The sequence below is a fragment of the Chiroxiphia lanceolata genome, chromosome 1, assembly GCF_009829145.1.
Source record: "Chiroxiphia lanceolata isolate bChiLan1 chromosome 1, bChiLan1.pri, whole genome shotgun sequence".
In the NCBI taxonomy this organism is placed as follows: Eukaryota; Metazoa; Chordata; class Aves; order Passeriformes; family Pipridae; genus Chiroxiphia; species Chiroxiphia lanceolata.
The window spans coordinates 124,930,748-124,947,421 of record NC_045637.1 but is presented as its reverse complement, the minus strand read 5'-3'; the positions used below and the strand labels follow the sequence as shown (position 1 = coordinate 124,947,421).

General features: G+C 38.3%; 1 protein-coding gene across 14 annotated transcripts in view; it reads left to right on the top strand.

The window, feature by feature from the left end:
• Positions 1-16,674, top strand: part of HDAC9 (histone deacetylase 9) — a 460,923-nt gene that overhangs the window by 336,043 nt on the left and 108,206 nt on the right. For all 14 annotated transcript variants that reach the window (XR_004356384.1, XM_032684266.1, XM_032684274.1 and 11 more), the window contains one exon: positions 11,844-11,951. Coding sequence is in view for 13 of the 14 variants with exons in the window: in XM_032684266.1 (XP_032540157.1) it covers positions 11,844-11,951 (108 nt within the window). In the remaining variant the exon portion in view is untranslated. The remainder of the gene's footprint in view (positions 1-11,843; positions 11,952-16,674) is intronic.

The window sequence follows — 16,674 nt, the reverse complement described above, 5'->3', positions numbered from 1 at the left end:
CTGCATTGACATGAGTTTTGGATGGCTCACATTGTTCCCAAATTAAAGTCCAACTAACCTCTATAACCCTGAATTCTACTCTATTACTGATTTTGTTATCTCTGTTCTAAAACTGCAGTCAACATTAGAGATCCTCTTCTTTGGATACTACTTGCAGTTATAGTGAAAGAAAGTTTTTTTCAAGAATTTTGAAAAGCAAACATGAAGCAGTCTTTGTCCATAACTAATATTTTCTGATCCTTTTCCATCACAGCATTATATCTTTTGTAGATATGCAAAATGCATATAAAGTTACAACTTACTCATTTTGTAAACACCCTTCATCCATATGAATCTTCTTTCAAGTAGTGCTAGGGACTGGTTATGTCAGTCATTGGTGAATATTGCTTGGTATAAGTTAGGTTTTCTGAAGAAATCAAACAATAAACTTTACAGTTTTATAAGAAACTAAGTAAGTAATAATTAGCTTACTTAGCTAAGAGCAAAAGCTGTTTCATCCTTAAAGGTAAATTGTCTAAACTAACCTGCTAAATTTGCAAATAACAGCTTTTCTTTCAATTTTGGTTATTTTTCCATCATAGGACTATCCAGGGTCAGCAGTATAACATCCACTGAAGTATGGGACCTCTCTCTTGCAATAATGCTTTTTATTCCTTTTTTTCAAGCTTAACCTTGTTCCAGAACCAACTGCTGTTAAAGAATTCTAATACCAGGGGGATGAAATTCTTTGTGTTGGAGACAGACTAGCAGCTCTACGGCCAGCAGTTTTAATAACAAGAGATGGTTTCTTGCAGCTGGTCAGAGGTTTGGAATGTGAAAAGTTTTCCAGGAGAGGTGGGTAGATTGCAGGTGAAGTGGCCAAATGGGGAGAATAATCACAAATTATATTTTGGTTCTGTGGATTGTCAGATCATTCCACAATTTTTCATCTGTAAACAGCCATCAGAGCTATAACTGATCATTTGATCAATGCATCCATCCATTGCAATTCCTATCCTGTTGTGCTGTGAAAATAACAATAAGAGAAGCAGAAATCTACTTTTAATGGGAGTAAGTTTCATCTCCTTATCTCAGTCTGTCACTAAAAATAGTGATTGTTTTCCTGCCTGCTTGACCCGCTGCTGTGTGAAGAAATCTTGAACTCATTTCTCAGCCATATTTTTTTGTCTAGCTGATAGGCAAAAAAAAACCACAAAAGGAAAGAAGAGCAGGCTTTTATGATAATGTCATCATCGGCTCCCAGCTTCAAACACTTCTGCGGCTTTTGAATTGTCATTTATAACTTGGAACTGAACCGACCCATAATTCCCTTGATGCATTTAGAGAAATTGATAACAGACTGCTTCTTTTATGGCTCAGAGGAGGCAACTCCAATCACATCACTATTGGCAGTCAATATTATTTTCTGACATGGTTGTAAAAGTATAAAGGGGCTTATGGCATTTGTTTAGATGAGGAATGGGCTCTCAAGCTGTGCTGGGGTTTATGGGTCCAGATTACTGAGAAGCAAAGGGAATATGATGTTTGCAAACAGGATATGATTTTATTTAAGTTTGGGTTTCATACGTTGTTCCCTGGGGATTTTCCTGCAGACAGAAGAGAATTTCACTTTTATCATATGAAATTGGGCAGTTATCCAATCCCCCTGCTCTACCCCCCTAAAGACACTGCTCCAAACCTGTAATGTGTAAAGTCAGGCCTTTAAATTGCAAGAGGAGGAGCTGGGGAAGAACACCACCCTGCAAGAAATCAAACTTCAGAAGAATTAATGTTTAGTGAACTGAACAAAGTGGTTCATGGGCTAAACATCGAGCCATCTGAATGGCTAAGAATGGCTTGTACATATTACAGAATGTCCGTTGCATTTCCTCTAATTCTGCTGTCACAGCAGTAAAACAGAGATGATATTTTCTGCTGGGATAAGCTGGTCTTGTTTCATTAAGTGAAATGTAGCTTAGATCTTTCGTATCAGAAGACAATTTGGTCTGTAATTACCAAGAAAAGAAATACATAGCTATAAAATCTCTCTACGTTTTTACAAAATTTACAAAATATTCCTGCTTTCTGAATGTTAAATTTTCTTCATGGCATTCCTTGCTGTGGCAGCTGGACAGTGCTACTTTTTGTCCTGACCACACAGGAAGAAACACAATAAGAAAGGCAAGATTTCACTACTATACAAGTTTAGTAAGTCATCCAGGAAAAAAATTGTTTCTTGCTGCTTCTCATTCTTCCCTTGATCTTCTCAGTCTATGCCCAGGAAGAATTTTTAGCCTTTACACATTATGACTCTTATTCCTCTTATTTCTATAAGAGCTACTGGTACCAATCTGGTTCCATTACTGTGGTACAATAGTTTAAAAATTAAGAAAATATTGGCAATGGCACTGCCTCCTTATAGCAAATTTTAGGGTCCAGGCTGCTTAGGTGTCTCTCTCCTTAAGTGTGCACAAAGAAATCTGTCTACAACAAAATCAGACTGCCTGTGGTTTGGGCACTCAAATTAACCATCACCTCCACACAGATATTAGAATTAACTTGTGTCTTTCTCCTATATCTCAGGCTGTAAGAAAATAGGTATAGTCCTTTCAACAAAAAAAAAAAAAAGTTGGTTTCCTGGTTTGGGGAAAGTAATCTTTAAGTCCCAGAAGCTCATCTATTCCATATTAAGCCTTTCATTGTCAAATCTTTAGTATACTAGGCTGCCAATATATTCACTATTAATTTAAATGACTTATTATTAACCTACTGAAATTTGCCAGTTATAACATTTTGAACCATATTGTGGAAGGCTTCTGGGAATGAAGGACTTGTTTACCTCTTAAGCCTCTGTCAGCTACACCATCCCTAAAGAAATTCCAAGATTTAATCAAAGCAACCTCACGGGTATGTTATCCTTTACTTGATATATTTTGCAGACTATTTAGGACTCACAGGTACATGGTGTTGACCGTGTGATATTTTCTGCAGAGGTCAACAAAATACGTGATCAAAAAGACCGTTGTGGTACCACCTCAAGGAACAACTTAAGGTCAATGGGGATGAAACCAGAGTAAGGGCTGGAGGTTTGTCATTCCAGAGCATTTAAGGGACTTTGTGCTCCATCACTTGATGCAGTTCCAGATAAACCTATTGAGGCTATGCACAGGATGAGGGAATGAGGGTCTATAATGTACTCCCAGCTGTGCTGGTGAATGCACTTTTTAGGTGGTATACCCTGTCAGTTCTGGCAATTCATGGCAGTCAGCTGTTTCAGTGGTTTATGCTTTGTAGTAACATATTAATTAATATTACACTTTAGTCAAGCTCTCATGCATAGAGGATTCTGGGTTTTCTAGCTGACAAGCTCACATCTTCCTTGAGTGGGCAAACTAATGAAGAAAGAGGGAATTAAGATAAAACCTGCACATTTAATTAACTTGTAGTTCAGAACAACAATTCTCTGAAAACTCACTTGTCCTGCTTTTATGTACCTAATTTAAGACAAATTACTGAAACAGCCAAAGCAGGACCCTGATCACCCCTTCTTGCTTATATAACCACATATAGCCATAAGTATCACTAGAGCAGGAGTCAGTTCACCTAAGATCAGAAGAACTGACTGAAGGTGTTTTGATTTCCTTCACTGACAGGGACTTGAAACAACTAAGTTCCAAATTTTAGGTACGTTGATTTTAGGAGGAAAAAAAAAAGTAAACAAGGTTGATAACATGAATCTCGATCACAGCAGACAGATAGCCTTCCTTTACTGAGGTACAAAGACTCCATCTCTGGTTCTGGAAAGTCTAACAGTGTCCCATCTCTGGGCAGAGAGAGGATTCCACACTTAGCATTCAACACCATGGCCATAAAAAAAGGAAAAAAAAACCTCTTCATACTATAGGGCAGATATTTTGTCCTTATCTTGTCCTTCCATGGCATAGAGGTGGCCCTGTGCCATCCACCACAGAGCCTGATGTTTAGACCAGTGAGACTGAAAATATTCAACTGAGAGACATAGTTCCTTGGTATTGCTGCAGGTGCAATGGACTGTTTTAGAATAGTCCTAAACTGCTTTTACGTGCAGCAGGTAAGGATAGAAAGCTGAAGTGGTAATCTGTCAACTTGCCAAATACAGAATTCAGTCCCTCAGACAATTTCTTTTCCCCTTTTTAACAAAGGGCCTTTTTTCTTTGCTACTTGACCAGGTTAAAATTGTAAACAAAGATACAACACATGGAACACAGAAAATCATTGGAAAGTTAATGAACTACAAAAAAGTAAAATCTTTAAAGGTCTTACCTCATTTTCTGCATTTCCTAAAAACTGTTGCATTGCCAAAGGCCAGCATTATACAAAGAAGCCTTCTTATTTTCCAAAACAAGAAACATTACATAAATATAAATACACACACATACATTAAACAATGGAATAGTACCATATACAATCTACTATGCTATTCACTCTCCCTGGACTTAATCACACAAACACATATGGATTTGATGGGAATTCTATAATTAAAGCAGAATCCACATTTGCACTTTAAAAACACATCATGTGTTTATTTATAATTTAACCCCAGAAAAGCTCTCCGAAGAGGAAACGTTCATGTGTTTCTTGTCTGAATAAACACCAGGTTCTAGCACAGTTCCATGGTGGCCTCTAACATAAAGATCATCTACATCCAAGAAGAAAGCTGAAATGTTATGTATTACTAAAAATGTGTTCAGCAGTAAATGACAAAACTTCTTAAAAATAAGGCTTGAATTTTGCACAAAAAAGTTGCATTTTCTGTAACTGTATGCATTACAATCAACTATACATTGTTGTACCTACTTGTCCACAAACTCCCGGAACCTGCATGATCAAACATAAGAAGGCAGTTGCACAAGCATTTTCACATACTAACCCATTAAATACTAAAACAAATATAAAGTTAAATTAATAGAGTACTCACAGCTAGGTCTGAAAGTGCAGTAACACTTTTTACAAGCATCTGGTCATATATGCCACATATCTGAGACTTGAATCTGGGCCTAAGTGTTTTATTTATGAGTTTTTTCTAAAAACAAGTTCTAATCCACATCTAATCCATGCTATCCTCCCTCCATTCCCCCTACCAATGATCCACACATCACTGTTTCACTGAGGTTTTGAGCTCCTTTACAGTGTTTAATGTATGCTTTATGAGATACAGAGATTCTGGATGCCCATCATAAAAGTTAGTTTAAGTGAGAAACAAAATAAACCTATTTCTTCTTAAGATATTATTCTATTCAGGCTTCATCTTGACTTTTTTCTGATTCTCATTTTGAATGCAAAGCTATTTATTTTTTAATACAGACCTCACATATTTACTTGTTTTTTTACAAACCTTTAGATAAACTCCATTTTTATAGAAGTAGGGGTGCTGCATTTTTATCAGTGGCTGACTAAAAACATCAGCAGCTCTGCTAAGCATTCAATTATTAATTTTTACTTAGCAATTTTTACATAGTATTTTATGGGAATTCGCTTTGATTTATAATAGGTTTGCAAGTTAGACCGCTATTGGCAGGAAAAACTTTAAAGATGTTAAATAGTCTACATACAGTGGGTACCTGTATTGTCCACATTCCTTGTTCTTGCCAGAAAGAGACTTTTTGGGTCAGAATTATTAGCATCCGAAATTATTTTTAGAAGTCCTTTTCAATGAATATTACTATTGATAAATTCTCCAACTGGAATTATTAAAACACAGTAGTCAATGCAAGACCAAGGGAATTCCATACTTTTTGTTTAAGCAATGATTTGTGATGATCCTCTGAACTATTCATCCCATTGGAGCCTAAAGATCACATCCCCTTCACAATTTATTTGTAAACCACACTGGTAGGCAAGAAAATATGAAAAGCTGATATTTTGGTACTCTTTACGGCAGGCGGTTTAGATTAAAACAGCCAGAAATGCCTTTGACAGAAAAAATCTTTGATACAGCTCTAACACAGCAGTAAAAATAAAGGAAGCTCACTGTACATATTTTTCCTAAAGTAGTCCACTTTTACACACTTCCTGCATGCAGGATTTATGGAAGAAACGTCAGCCATGCAAACCTCTTCTCCTTTGTTCCTTAACGAGAGACGTGGCTGACAGGCCATTCATTAGAAGTTGTTCCTTGGAGATGATGTGCACACCTTCGCTTCTTTAGTCATGGTGAGATGAAACAGCAGCTGAGAAGCACATTGAGGACCTTTTGCTTCTCAGTGGAAATCACAAAGGTGATGAATGATCACCAGGACATCTGTAAGAGTGGGAGGTGAGAGCTATGAGCGTGACACCTGGGAAGCTGCACTGCTCATGGTCAGGAGCAAAGTATTACAAACTTATGCGGTAGCGTTCGCTGGCACCAGCTGTCTCTAAGAATGACAGACTCGTTGCTGGAAGCGGTACCAAAATGCCACACACAATTTTTAGAGGTTGCAACACTTCAGGAAAATATTTAATTTCTATTTTCATGCCAGAGAACTGAAAAACCCCAGTGATGGAAACATGTTTGCTCTGGCATAAGTGGAAGAGTGTGAGATTCTGAATGCTTTTAAAGCTAAAGCACAGGAATTTGCTCTGCAAAACACAAGTTTTATTAAATTTCAGTATCACTGAGGAGGTCTGTATTCTCCAATATTATTCGTCACAGATTTCTTAATCAGTTTGTTTACTTCAAATAGGTACAATGTTGTTAGCTAATCAGATTTTATTTACTCATCAGTATTATGACCATTTATATCAAAGGACAGAATTTTTTCTAATGTAGTTGTTTTTCCATATTTGTCTTGAAATGTAACCGTCTGAAGTGCACACTGAATTAACTTCCATGCAAGAATAGTTGAGCTCAACCTCTGCTCTTTAAAGAAAGGGCAAAGAATCCTTTTAAACTACTGTAAAGAACTGCTGCTTTTCAGGTTGTTGCCACGGATATTGGACACATAGAATACAATGACTGCTATCGAAGAAGCGTCAGAGGTGAAAGTTTCCATGAACACATAGATAACAGATCGCATTTCTGATCTGTTCTCAGAGAATAAGTAGAATCTCTCTTGTAGAGACACGTAGTAACTCTAGGACTGGTTTTGATTTTAATGATGGCAACAATTGTGCAGAGAATCTAGGGCAGGATGAGCAATTCGGTATATTTTTAATTTGTTTTAGGCATAAAATCAGAATTCCACTGCAAACGCTGGATTTACATTACATAACAAGTTGTGTGTGTTTGTGTGTGTGTGAGCAGGAGTGGGGAAAGTTGTAGGATGCTTTGAATCCATCCCAAAGCAGTAGCTTGGGCTCTCTCTTATATTTTTGTATAGTTATCAGTGGATGTATATTTAAGGCAACTTCAGAGTTTACAATAATTACTTAAGAGAGATAAGTAACTTGTACAGATGAATAAACCATTCAGGGTTTGAAAAATGGAAAGGTTTGTCAGACTATGAGCAGCATTTCTGGTCAGCAGAACTGTGATCCACTGATCACTAGGGAGATTCCAAGGTTTCCAAAAGAAATGGAACTGAAAGAGAGGAGAAGGAGTCAATAGATTTTGCAGCAGGGAAAGGGACAGGTAAAACAAAAAGCAGTTATAAATATATCTTAAAAATACTTCAAAATTATTCATTTTATTCACATTGTTATTCGCACTACTTTTTTGCCCCTCTGAAGTACATTCCAGATAAATGTAAATAGCAGGACAAGTAACATTTCCAGGGTCATCAACTGCAGTGATTTCATACAGGTCATTAAGTAAGCAATCTCTCTCTCAGATGTATTCTCATATCCTTCCTCTCCACTTTCAGATACACACGCCATAACCCAAGCAAGGTATAAGAAGTACATCTATATATATCATAATACAACTTCCAAACTTTACAGTCAGCCTTAACATGAAATTTTCCAGGGAAGAGGGGTTACAGTAAAAGCTTTCTGTCTGCTGAAATGTCTCTGCTGTTAGGCTTCTTGTTTCCTAGCTTGTTTTGAGTATTCTTAAAGTCTTCATTGTGAAAGTCAAGTTATCACATAGATATTTCTTGCAGGAAGCATTCATATCAATTTCTTCTTGTAGTGCAAAGCAGAGAATTTCTGAACATGGGGCTTGAAACATTAGTTTCATTCAGTCAGGAGAAGTTTACCTACATTTCTTTTCACTTAAGTCATTCCCTTCCTCTTTAATGCCTCCATATCCACTTCAGGGACAGGTAGCTTAATTTCTATCATCTGTAGCTTTACAGAGTATTAGCTTTGCTACACATGCCAATGATTGAGCTATACTAGATGTGCTTGAAAAAGCCTGCAACCTACAGTGCTCATTCAGGAAACTCGGAGTGAAGTAAATCCATATGTGTGCTAGAAAGTCAGTGTTCAGATAGGACATGCTCTGGTTCTTGGGGCTTTCATGCACAATCCTTCTTTGAAGAGCTGCAGCAGTGAAAGCATTTTTGATAATGAAATGTGCAGTATGCTTATAGTTCAACACTGACATTTTGATGCTTTAAAAAAATATTTTCGTTTGGTTAGACATTCAGAAGATTTTCCTACCCTGACAATTTCTTTAAAGGACTCTTAAATAGAAATAATATATTTAAATAAACAGAAAAAAGGCCTAAGATTCTGTGTTAGAATTCAGTTACAAATGCCATATTTTCTGTAAATTTGTGTAACATTGTCTGCAAAACAATCCTAATCAACATAGGTTTTTCACTGAATTCTCTAGCTGCTCCAAAGAATTTGAAGACTTTTTCATAGTCTGTGATTCAGAAGGCATCATATCTGTCACAAATTCATGCATAGTCAGCAGCTAGATAGGCTGTCAGATATATGTGATATACACATGAAATAGAACCAGGAAACCACAGTGTCTAATCTTATTCTCTTTACTTGTATAAAATCTAACCATTTCATCTCACAGGAGTAAAGAAAAGCATATCAAGTAGGATTTTACATAGCTGCATTTCATATACAGCCTGACAACTGGGCCAGGCTAGTAGCTGTAATTTTAATGGGTTTGCCATTTATACCACTGTATTTCAACAGCAATTTACAAAGTAAACACTGAGTAATACTAAAAGAAAATCTCTGTTTAAACACCTGAAACGTTTAAGGCAATACACAGAACTAAAACAGATATAAAATGGAGTGAGATGGCATTTCCTAGTTACAGTTAAAGCATTGGCTATGTGATGCAAGTTCTTCCAGGTTGTTCTTCATGAGATGTTCCTCAGAAATCCAGTCTTAACTTTGCAGGAATATGAAATAGGATTTGACATCTAAGTTTATAATACTGTGACTATTCATGTGTCTGTGTTAGTTCTCTTTTATAACAGTGCATTGAAGTATGTAGCTTCAGTTGACTACCCCTGGCTTTGAGACTTTACCATTCATTTTATGTACCACACCCAAGAGATTAGCTAAAATAGCCTGAATTTCCTGTGTTCATTTAGGTGGTCATTTTTGAAAATTTCTCAGGAAACACTGTTTTGTTCCCTGACTGTCCATTTTTTCTACCAATCCAGGTATGTTTAGGCAGCAGTCATTCAAGTGGTCTGAGGGAAATTTTTCAGTGGAAGATACTTGGTCTTATTGTCACAGTTCAGTCTCCTCACACTCAGGTGAAAGCAGAAAATGATAAATGCTGTACCCTGGCCAATACTCAGCATTCAGTGAATGGGGAGGCTGCCGTCTCACATGTCAGAGCAGACAACTGTCTTGAAGGGTGGGTACTCTCAAGCTGTGGCTACAATTTTAACTTAATCAGACTTCTTGGAAATGAATCATAGTCCCTTTGAGGATGCAGGTTCCTGCTCGTGCCCTGGTGTACCGAGCAGCTGCCACTGAATCATTTCCATCAGCCACTCCTTCATGTTAACCTTAATTTGCTAGCCATAAAAATGGTAAGAAAGTACTGCCTCCCAACCCTCTTGTTGATAGTTCTCTATTTAAAATACTGCACAGTATTTTTCAAACTTTATTATTATTTGATTAAATTGATTTAACCAATGACCTCTACTTATTTATCTCTTTATTTGTTTTAAAAATGAAATTTAATTCACAGTTGCTTTAAAGCAAGACAGAGACAATCTGAAGGTCTGCCTAATGTTACATACATGTAATTTTTTTTTTACCACTTAGCTTCTTTTTTATATCTTGTTGTAATTTTCTTAGTTACCTATTAATTAGTGTGCATCTTTGGAAAAACTACTAAATTTCATTAAATGTCAAGGTACCAACATACAAAACAGATATAACACATCATCCTGGATCAAGCTGATGATGCTTAATTGTGTTTGTACAACATTTGAGTTTCTCAGATGAAAACGCAGCGTGCTGTTAGATTACTGTTATTCTAAACTTTGCAAGAGAAATCCAGTCTTCTTTCTTAGGTCTACTGAGAATACAAAGTATTGTCATTAGTTCTGCTGCATGCACACAAAATTGATCAAAATGATAGAAAAATCAGGTCCAGTACACTAGAAATTAAGATCATTTTAGTAGCTTGAAATATAATATTATTGTAACAGTAACACAGAAGACATTTGACAGGTGTAGAGAAGATCAAACTTCTTTCTGTTTCAAATGACTAATCAGAGAAATTCCTCAGAACCTCCAGAGTTGAGAGCAGTTGCATCCATTTTCAATTACTTGATTTCTTTTCTTCTTCCTTTTTTTTCCCCCCAAAGAAATTAGGAACAGAAGCTTCTAGTTCAAACTGAAAACATGTCTTAGTGTGCTTGGAATTCATTCAAATAGCATCTGCCACAGTATTTTGTCTATCCCTAAACGATTTTCTTTTCATGATAAATTTGTACGGTATGATACAATTAAATGCACTTCCCATGGAGCATCGAGGAAGTCTGGCTGTCTCTTTGCATAACTTTTTCAAACTATTTAACACCAGCAAGTCTGCTTGGCATAATATCATAAAGGGATACACAATATTTCACATATATGTTTTGCTATGTTTCTCCAAATAAATAGTTCCTAAATATAGATTTCAAAAGTAAAATTTTAGCATACTGATCGAAGCTGTAGAACGGTGCTACTTAGCCATCTTTATATTTTCTTTATAAAGTTTTCTTTAGAATATTTTCTGTAACATACATGCAGTGTCTAATAGGTTACACTGGCTCACCTAGAAATTGCAGAAGATAATTTTCTCTGCTTTAAATAACCACATTTATCTGTTACAAAATGGAACATAAGGCCTTTCAGTCAAAACTTATTAATTCATCAGAACTGGAGATACAGCAAGGGTCTCGCTTTATTTAATTCAATTTTCTGTCTATGGCAATACTGACTACCAAAATTACTCCAAAAAATTGAATCGTTCTGATTTCAGTCACAACCAACTCCTGCCTGGGTAGGAAAGCTGAGTGCTTACTGCTGTTGTTCGTTTTTAAGAAAGAGGCACTGGCCTGTGCCACTGACCAGCTCTGGTGGCTGCCCGAGCCGGCTGCTGGGGCCAGCGGTGGCTGTTCGCGATGGACACTCGGTCCGGGCGGTGGCAGGTCCTCCTCAACCCTCCAGCCGGCGTGAGGAGCGTCTGGCAAGCAGGCCTGGCCCGGCCGATGTAACACTGTTTGTAATGAGAAATCTAAACAGGGAATGGCAGCGAGGCATGACAGGAATGTGTTTCCATTGGAGAAGCCCGTGCAGAGAAAAAGCATAAGCAAAGCCATGTCCAGAAGGCCTTTCAGCTGGCCAGCACGGAAGACTGATGTTATTGTACACGGGCTGTCACGCTGCCAGCCCTCCCTCACGGGTTTGTTTTCTCTCATGCTCTCCCTCTCCCTCTCCCTCTCCCCTCTCCCCTGCCTTCCTCCCGGGGCCGGCTGTTTGCTCAGGTGGACAGTGACACCGTTTGGAACGAGCTGCACTCGGCCGGGGCGGCACGCATGGCGGTGGGCTGTGTCATCGAGCTGGCGGCCCGCGTGGCCTCCCGGGAGCTGAAGGTGAGGTCCGGGCCGCGCCGTGGGTGGGAGCACCGGGCGGGCCGGGAGCGCGGGGGGCTGAAGGCAGGCGTTGTTCCAGCGCTCTGCTCCGGGGAGGGTGGCGGGAGGGGAGCCGGGAGGGCGGCCACGAAGGTGTGGCAGTGCATGAGCTGGAGCAGCGGTGGGTAGTTCCAGCGCAGAGGTGCTGCAGCCCGAGGTGAAGTCATTCATAGCATTCGCATCTCCGGCGGCGCTGGCTTTGAAGTCAGCTTTTTTGTTTGTTGTGTTTTTTTTTTTTTTTAATATGGTTATTTAGTCACGTGCGTAACCTCGGGATACCACCCAGCGAGAGGGGAGGCAGGCAGCAGGCCAGGAGGAAGAGGAGGGCGATGGCCCAGGAGGTGCCCAGCTGCCAGGCTGCCTGCCCCGCGTGCTCCTCCCGGACCGCCTTCCCGCTCCTATCTCCGTGCCGCGCGATCTGCAAGGCATGATGTACGAAACCCAAATTATCCCCAGTCTAAACAATTTATAAAAGCTCCAGACCTGACAGACTTTGACATTTTATTTGGTAGTTTAACGGCCCCATTTAAAGGTACACCATATGCAGCCAGAGTGCAGGCTTGACCCAATAAACATTGTTGGAGGAAACATGTCTCCTTAATGAAACTGTTTATTCACTTTCCAATCCACATACTAATGGATTTAGTCCTATTTCCAGAATCAAGATGGAAATAAATATTTTAGAACTAGCATGGCATGATGATTTTTTAAAATTCTGAGTTTTATTTGAACTTGAGAACTTTCTTCCTGTATATCTTTTATTTTAGTCAAAATATGTTAGCTGTCTATTTGCAAGTGGGTACATTCATTTATGTACATGTATGGATAGATATATAGGTATATAAATGACAGCATGCTCAGGTGAAATGCAGTACTGTAGCTCTGACACAATTGAGTGCAGTTACTAAACTTTCACATTCAGACACTGAAATGCTTAGCCAAGTACTACACAAAATGTAGAAATTTGGAAATCTCAGATCAAGAACACGGCGCATCATATGGGATCCTCTTGTGCATCCTGCCTCATGGGTGCTTCATCCCCTTTAAGATTTTTTGGGCACAGTAGGATACATAACTCACTGTGCATTATTCCCACCCAACGCGAGTAATGAAAGTGAAGAAGGTTTTCTTTTATCTCGTTTTTATCTTTGGCAACTGTAGGACACAAGGCAGTCTCTAAGGCAGTTTAAAAGTAAGTTTTGATAAGAATAATGTGTATGCACTTCTCTTGACATGAGCAGGAGTCTGCTGCAGAATGTTTACAACTTACTTCTATATGTTTGTTGTGTTTTTCACAGTGTGAATGCTCTTGCTTATTTATGTGTGTGATAGCTGAAAAGAATCAAACATTAGCCATTGTGAGATTTCACTTACTATTGGTATTGCAATAGTCTGTAAAAAGATATTTTATATTTAAGTGTTTTATATTTAGTAATACTAGCATGTGGTTTACTATAACATTGCTGTTGATCCTAAGTAGAATTTTTTTTTCACAATGTAGAGAATCACACCAGTCTCATGCAATTTGTAGTTGAGACATAGCAAAAGTAATTGTTCAACAGATATGCCCAGTATTTGGTTTACAGCAAATCATCAAGAAAACAGAAGTGGAAAGGATTTGCTATGAATTAGAATTGGGAATACTCCTGCCATTCCTATAGGTGTTTATCTAACGTGCTCCTAGACTTCCAGCATGAAGCCCAGTGACTTACATGGCAATATGGCATCTGAATGAACTATCAATCTGCATGTGGTATTTTTAATTTAAGGTTATGGAAAGGTTATTAATGCCTGACTGACAGAAGAAAAGCATGCTAGAAGAAGTTCTGTAAGTGCAATGATTTTGACATTAGCTATTTTGTCAGTCTTCCTATGCTTGCTTTGTTAATTCATCCATACAAAACTAGGGTTTGCTAGCAAGTTTTCTCCCAATACCCTCATATGGTAAATGGCATTAGGGGGGATTTTTGTACTGTATTCTGGAGTTTTCTACATGGTGTTCAGGATGAAACTGTAGGTAGCTGTAAGATTTTAGACCCAAGATCTGTATGTTCCAGTTTACCGTTATGCCTTTACGTGTTTCATTTCCATCTTGATGCCATTTTTTCTCTAAAAAAATAAGCGTTGCATTGAATAGTTGTTTGTATTAGGGAAAATACCAATTCTGTAGGGTACTTGTGAGCATCTGAGGGGAAGAAAGTGAAGCTGACCACTTTCATGTGCATTCACTGAGCAAATATGCATGTGAAGTAACCATTGGAGGCCTGTACTGTGAGCACTGAGTGGGAGGATTAAGCTCTGATGGGAACCTGGAATGATCTGCTACAGCCTCAGAATTTTTGGATGACAAAAAAAGCACCTTCCAAGAATTGTATGCAAGCTATCACAGCTCTGCAGCATGTAAACAGCAAGATGAGAGCAGTAGAAAAACACACTGTAGTTGTTCCCTGGATGTTTATCATTGAGGATTGCTATCAGATGGTGTGCTGTCAGTTTGGTGTAGTCTTAAGAAAAACGATAAATTATGGGACAGGGCATACTGATTTCTCTGAAATTCCACTGAGAAGAGTTGCATATTGTGAAGTTCACAGTGGCAGATTTACAATACACAGAAAGGACTAACCACAGAGCAGTGCTTCAGATTGCAGCCAAGGAGGCAGTGGATTATCTACCCACTGCACTGGAGAATCACAGATGCCTTTTTCTGAAACAGCCATGGTGACGTTAGGATCATGTCAGAGGAGATCTATCTAGTGTTGACAAGGTTTTGAGACAAGAAGCCTCAGGAATGGGGCCTAAGTGTTTAATTTAACAAGTGCTTTTCTGACATAAGAATTATCAAATTTGTCAGTGTAGTTAGGTATCGGCAGCCCAGATATTTCTTAAATCTTTATGAATGAATATATATGTTTTCATAAAGTCTAACGTGGTTTTCCTAAAGTTAAATTATTTTATAGACATGAATTCAATCAATTTAAAACTGAAATTTTTTACTATACTTCTTATCTAGAGTGTAGAAACTAACAAACATAAAGTGTCCTGTATTGACTGGTATCTGACATTTAAATGTTTTTTCAGGAAGGACTGGGCATTTAAATTTCTATGCTTATTGCTTGGTCTCTAGTCATACCGCTTGCTATTGCATAGAGTGATAGTTATAGGTTGGAACTACAGGTCATGCTGCTAAGAAAAGAGTTGAGACTACAAAATAAACCAAGAAAGTCTGCGGAACAATTGTGAGATTCACTACAGAGCTGGGCATGAGTCAAACTCATATGCAAGGCAAAGGTTTTTTACTTTGTTCTGAATTTCCTGAGACTGTCAGTCCCATTTCACACAAGTCTCATTGAGAACAGCAACATGTTGTTTATCTGATTTGGATGGTGTTCAAAAACTGACCAGGAATTAAGAGTTCTCTTCACTGTAGTTCAAACCCCTTGTGAGACATCAGATTTCTTTGATCTCTTTGACTAATGAGGAAAGCATCAATATGACAGTACTAGGGATGTAAACCAATTTGGTTTACTGAAATTCTGTTGCTGCCACAATAGTAAGTTATTGTGGTGATGGCGGTTTGTTTGTTTGTTTGCTTTGTTACTGTTGTTTTTTAATCAGAACAAATTTTCTCTTCTCTGAGGAGTCAGTTTGGATGTTTTTTGTTTGATTACATCCAACTGTCAAAATTAATCATTTTGGGGGTTTGCTTAACAATATAATGAGCATTCGTGGATATCCATTTGATACACTTTTGAGGTAATATTTAATAGAGAATAAAGAATTACTCCAATGATATATAAAGTACTATACGTGTGATGTTATACTGAGTTGAATGCTATGCTTTTGCTTTTTTTGCAAATTTATTTACATGTCTGATGAATGTCATCTTGGCAATATTACAACAGGAGATGAGCCTAAGTATTGCATGAAGGTTACCCTTTTTTGAGGTTTTTATAATTAGAAAAGCTGGTGAGGTACAATGAGGTATTTATGTTATATGGAATCGGTGCCACATCTCTCCTGTCTTGTCTGTTTTATACATCTACCTTTGCTCCTTTCTAATTTCCCCAACAAATTTATGTCGATAGCTTTTAATAGTCTGCTGGCTGGCCACAGATCTTTAGAAGAGAGAAGTATATGGATCTGGGTGGATAGAATTCCACCAGTCATTAGCTATATCCAATAAATAATTTTATCAGATTAGAGAAGTCTTATGATATATTCCTTAGGTCTTGGAGAAGAAATACAGGTAGTGCCCTGCATATGATTTTTTGCATGCAGTATAGCTCATGAACTTGGCTTATGAATCATTTTCTCTAGCGTCTGCCTAATGACCACACTTTCAGAGAGAGGGCCCTAAAAGATCTGCATCTGCAGAGAGAGCATTTCTTTCCTGAAAGTGTCTGCTAAGGATTTCATTCCTCTCATTGCCACAGGAGGTGGCACTGGGAGGTGCTGTCCTGCCTTCCCTTGCCATTTATTTCAGACTGGTCCAGCTGCTTCCCTTACATGCTCAGCTCAGTTCATCTCCCCTCCCTGCTGTCACACTACTTCACTCACAGGCAACAAGGCACCAGGAGACTCTCCCCTTGCCTATATGTGTCTGTCCTACACAGCAGGTACTTCCCTCCTGCTGCCCAACTGGATGAGTACAGAGGTTGTCCAAATCCCACATTAGACAAGTCTC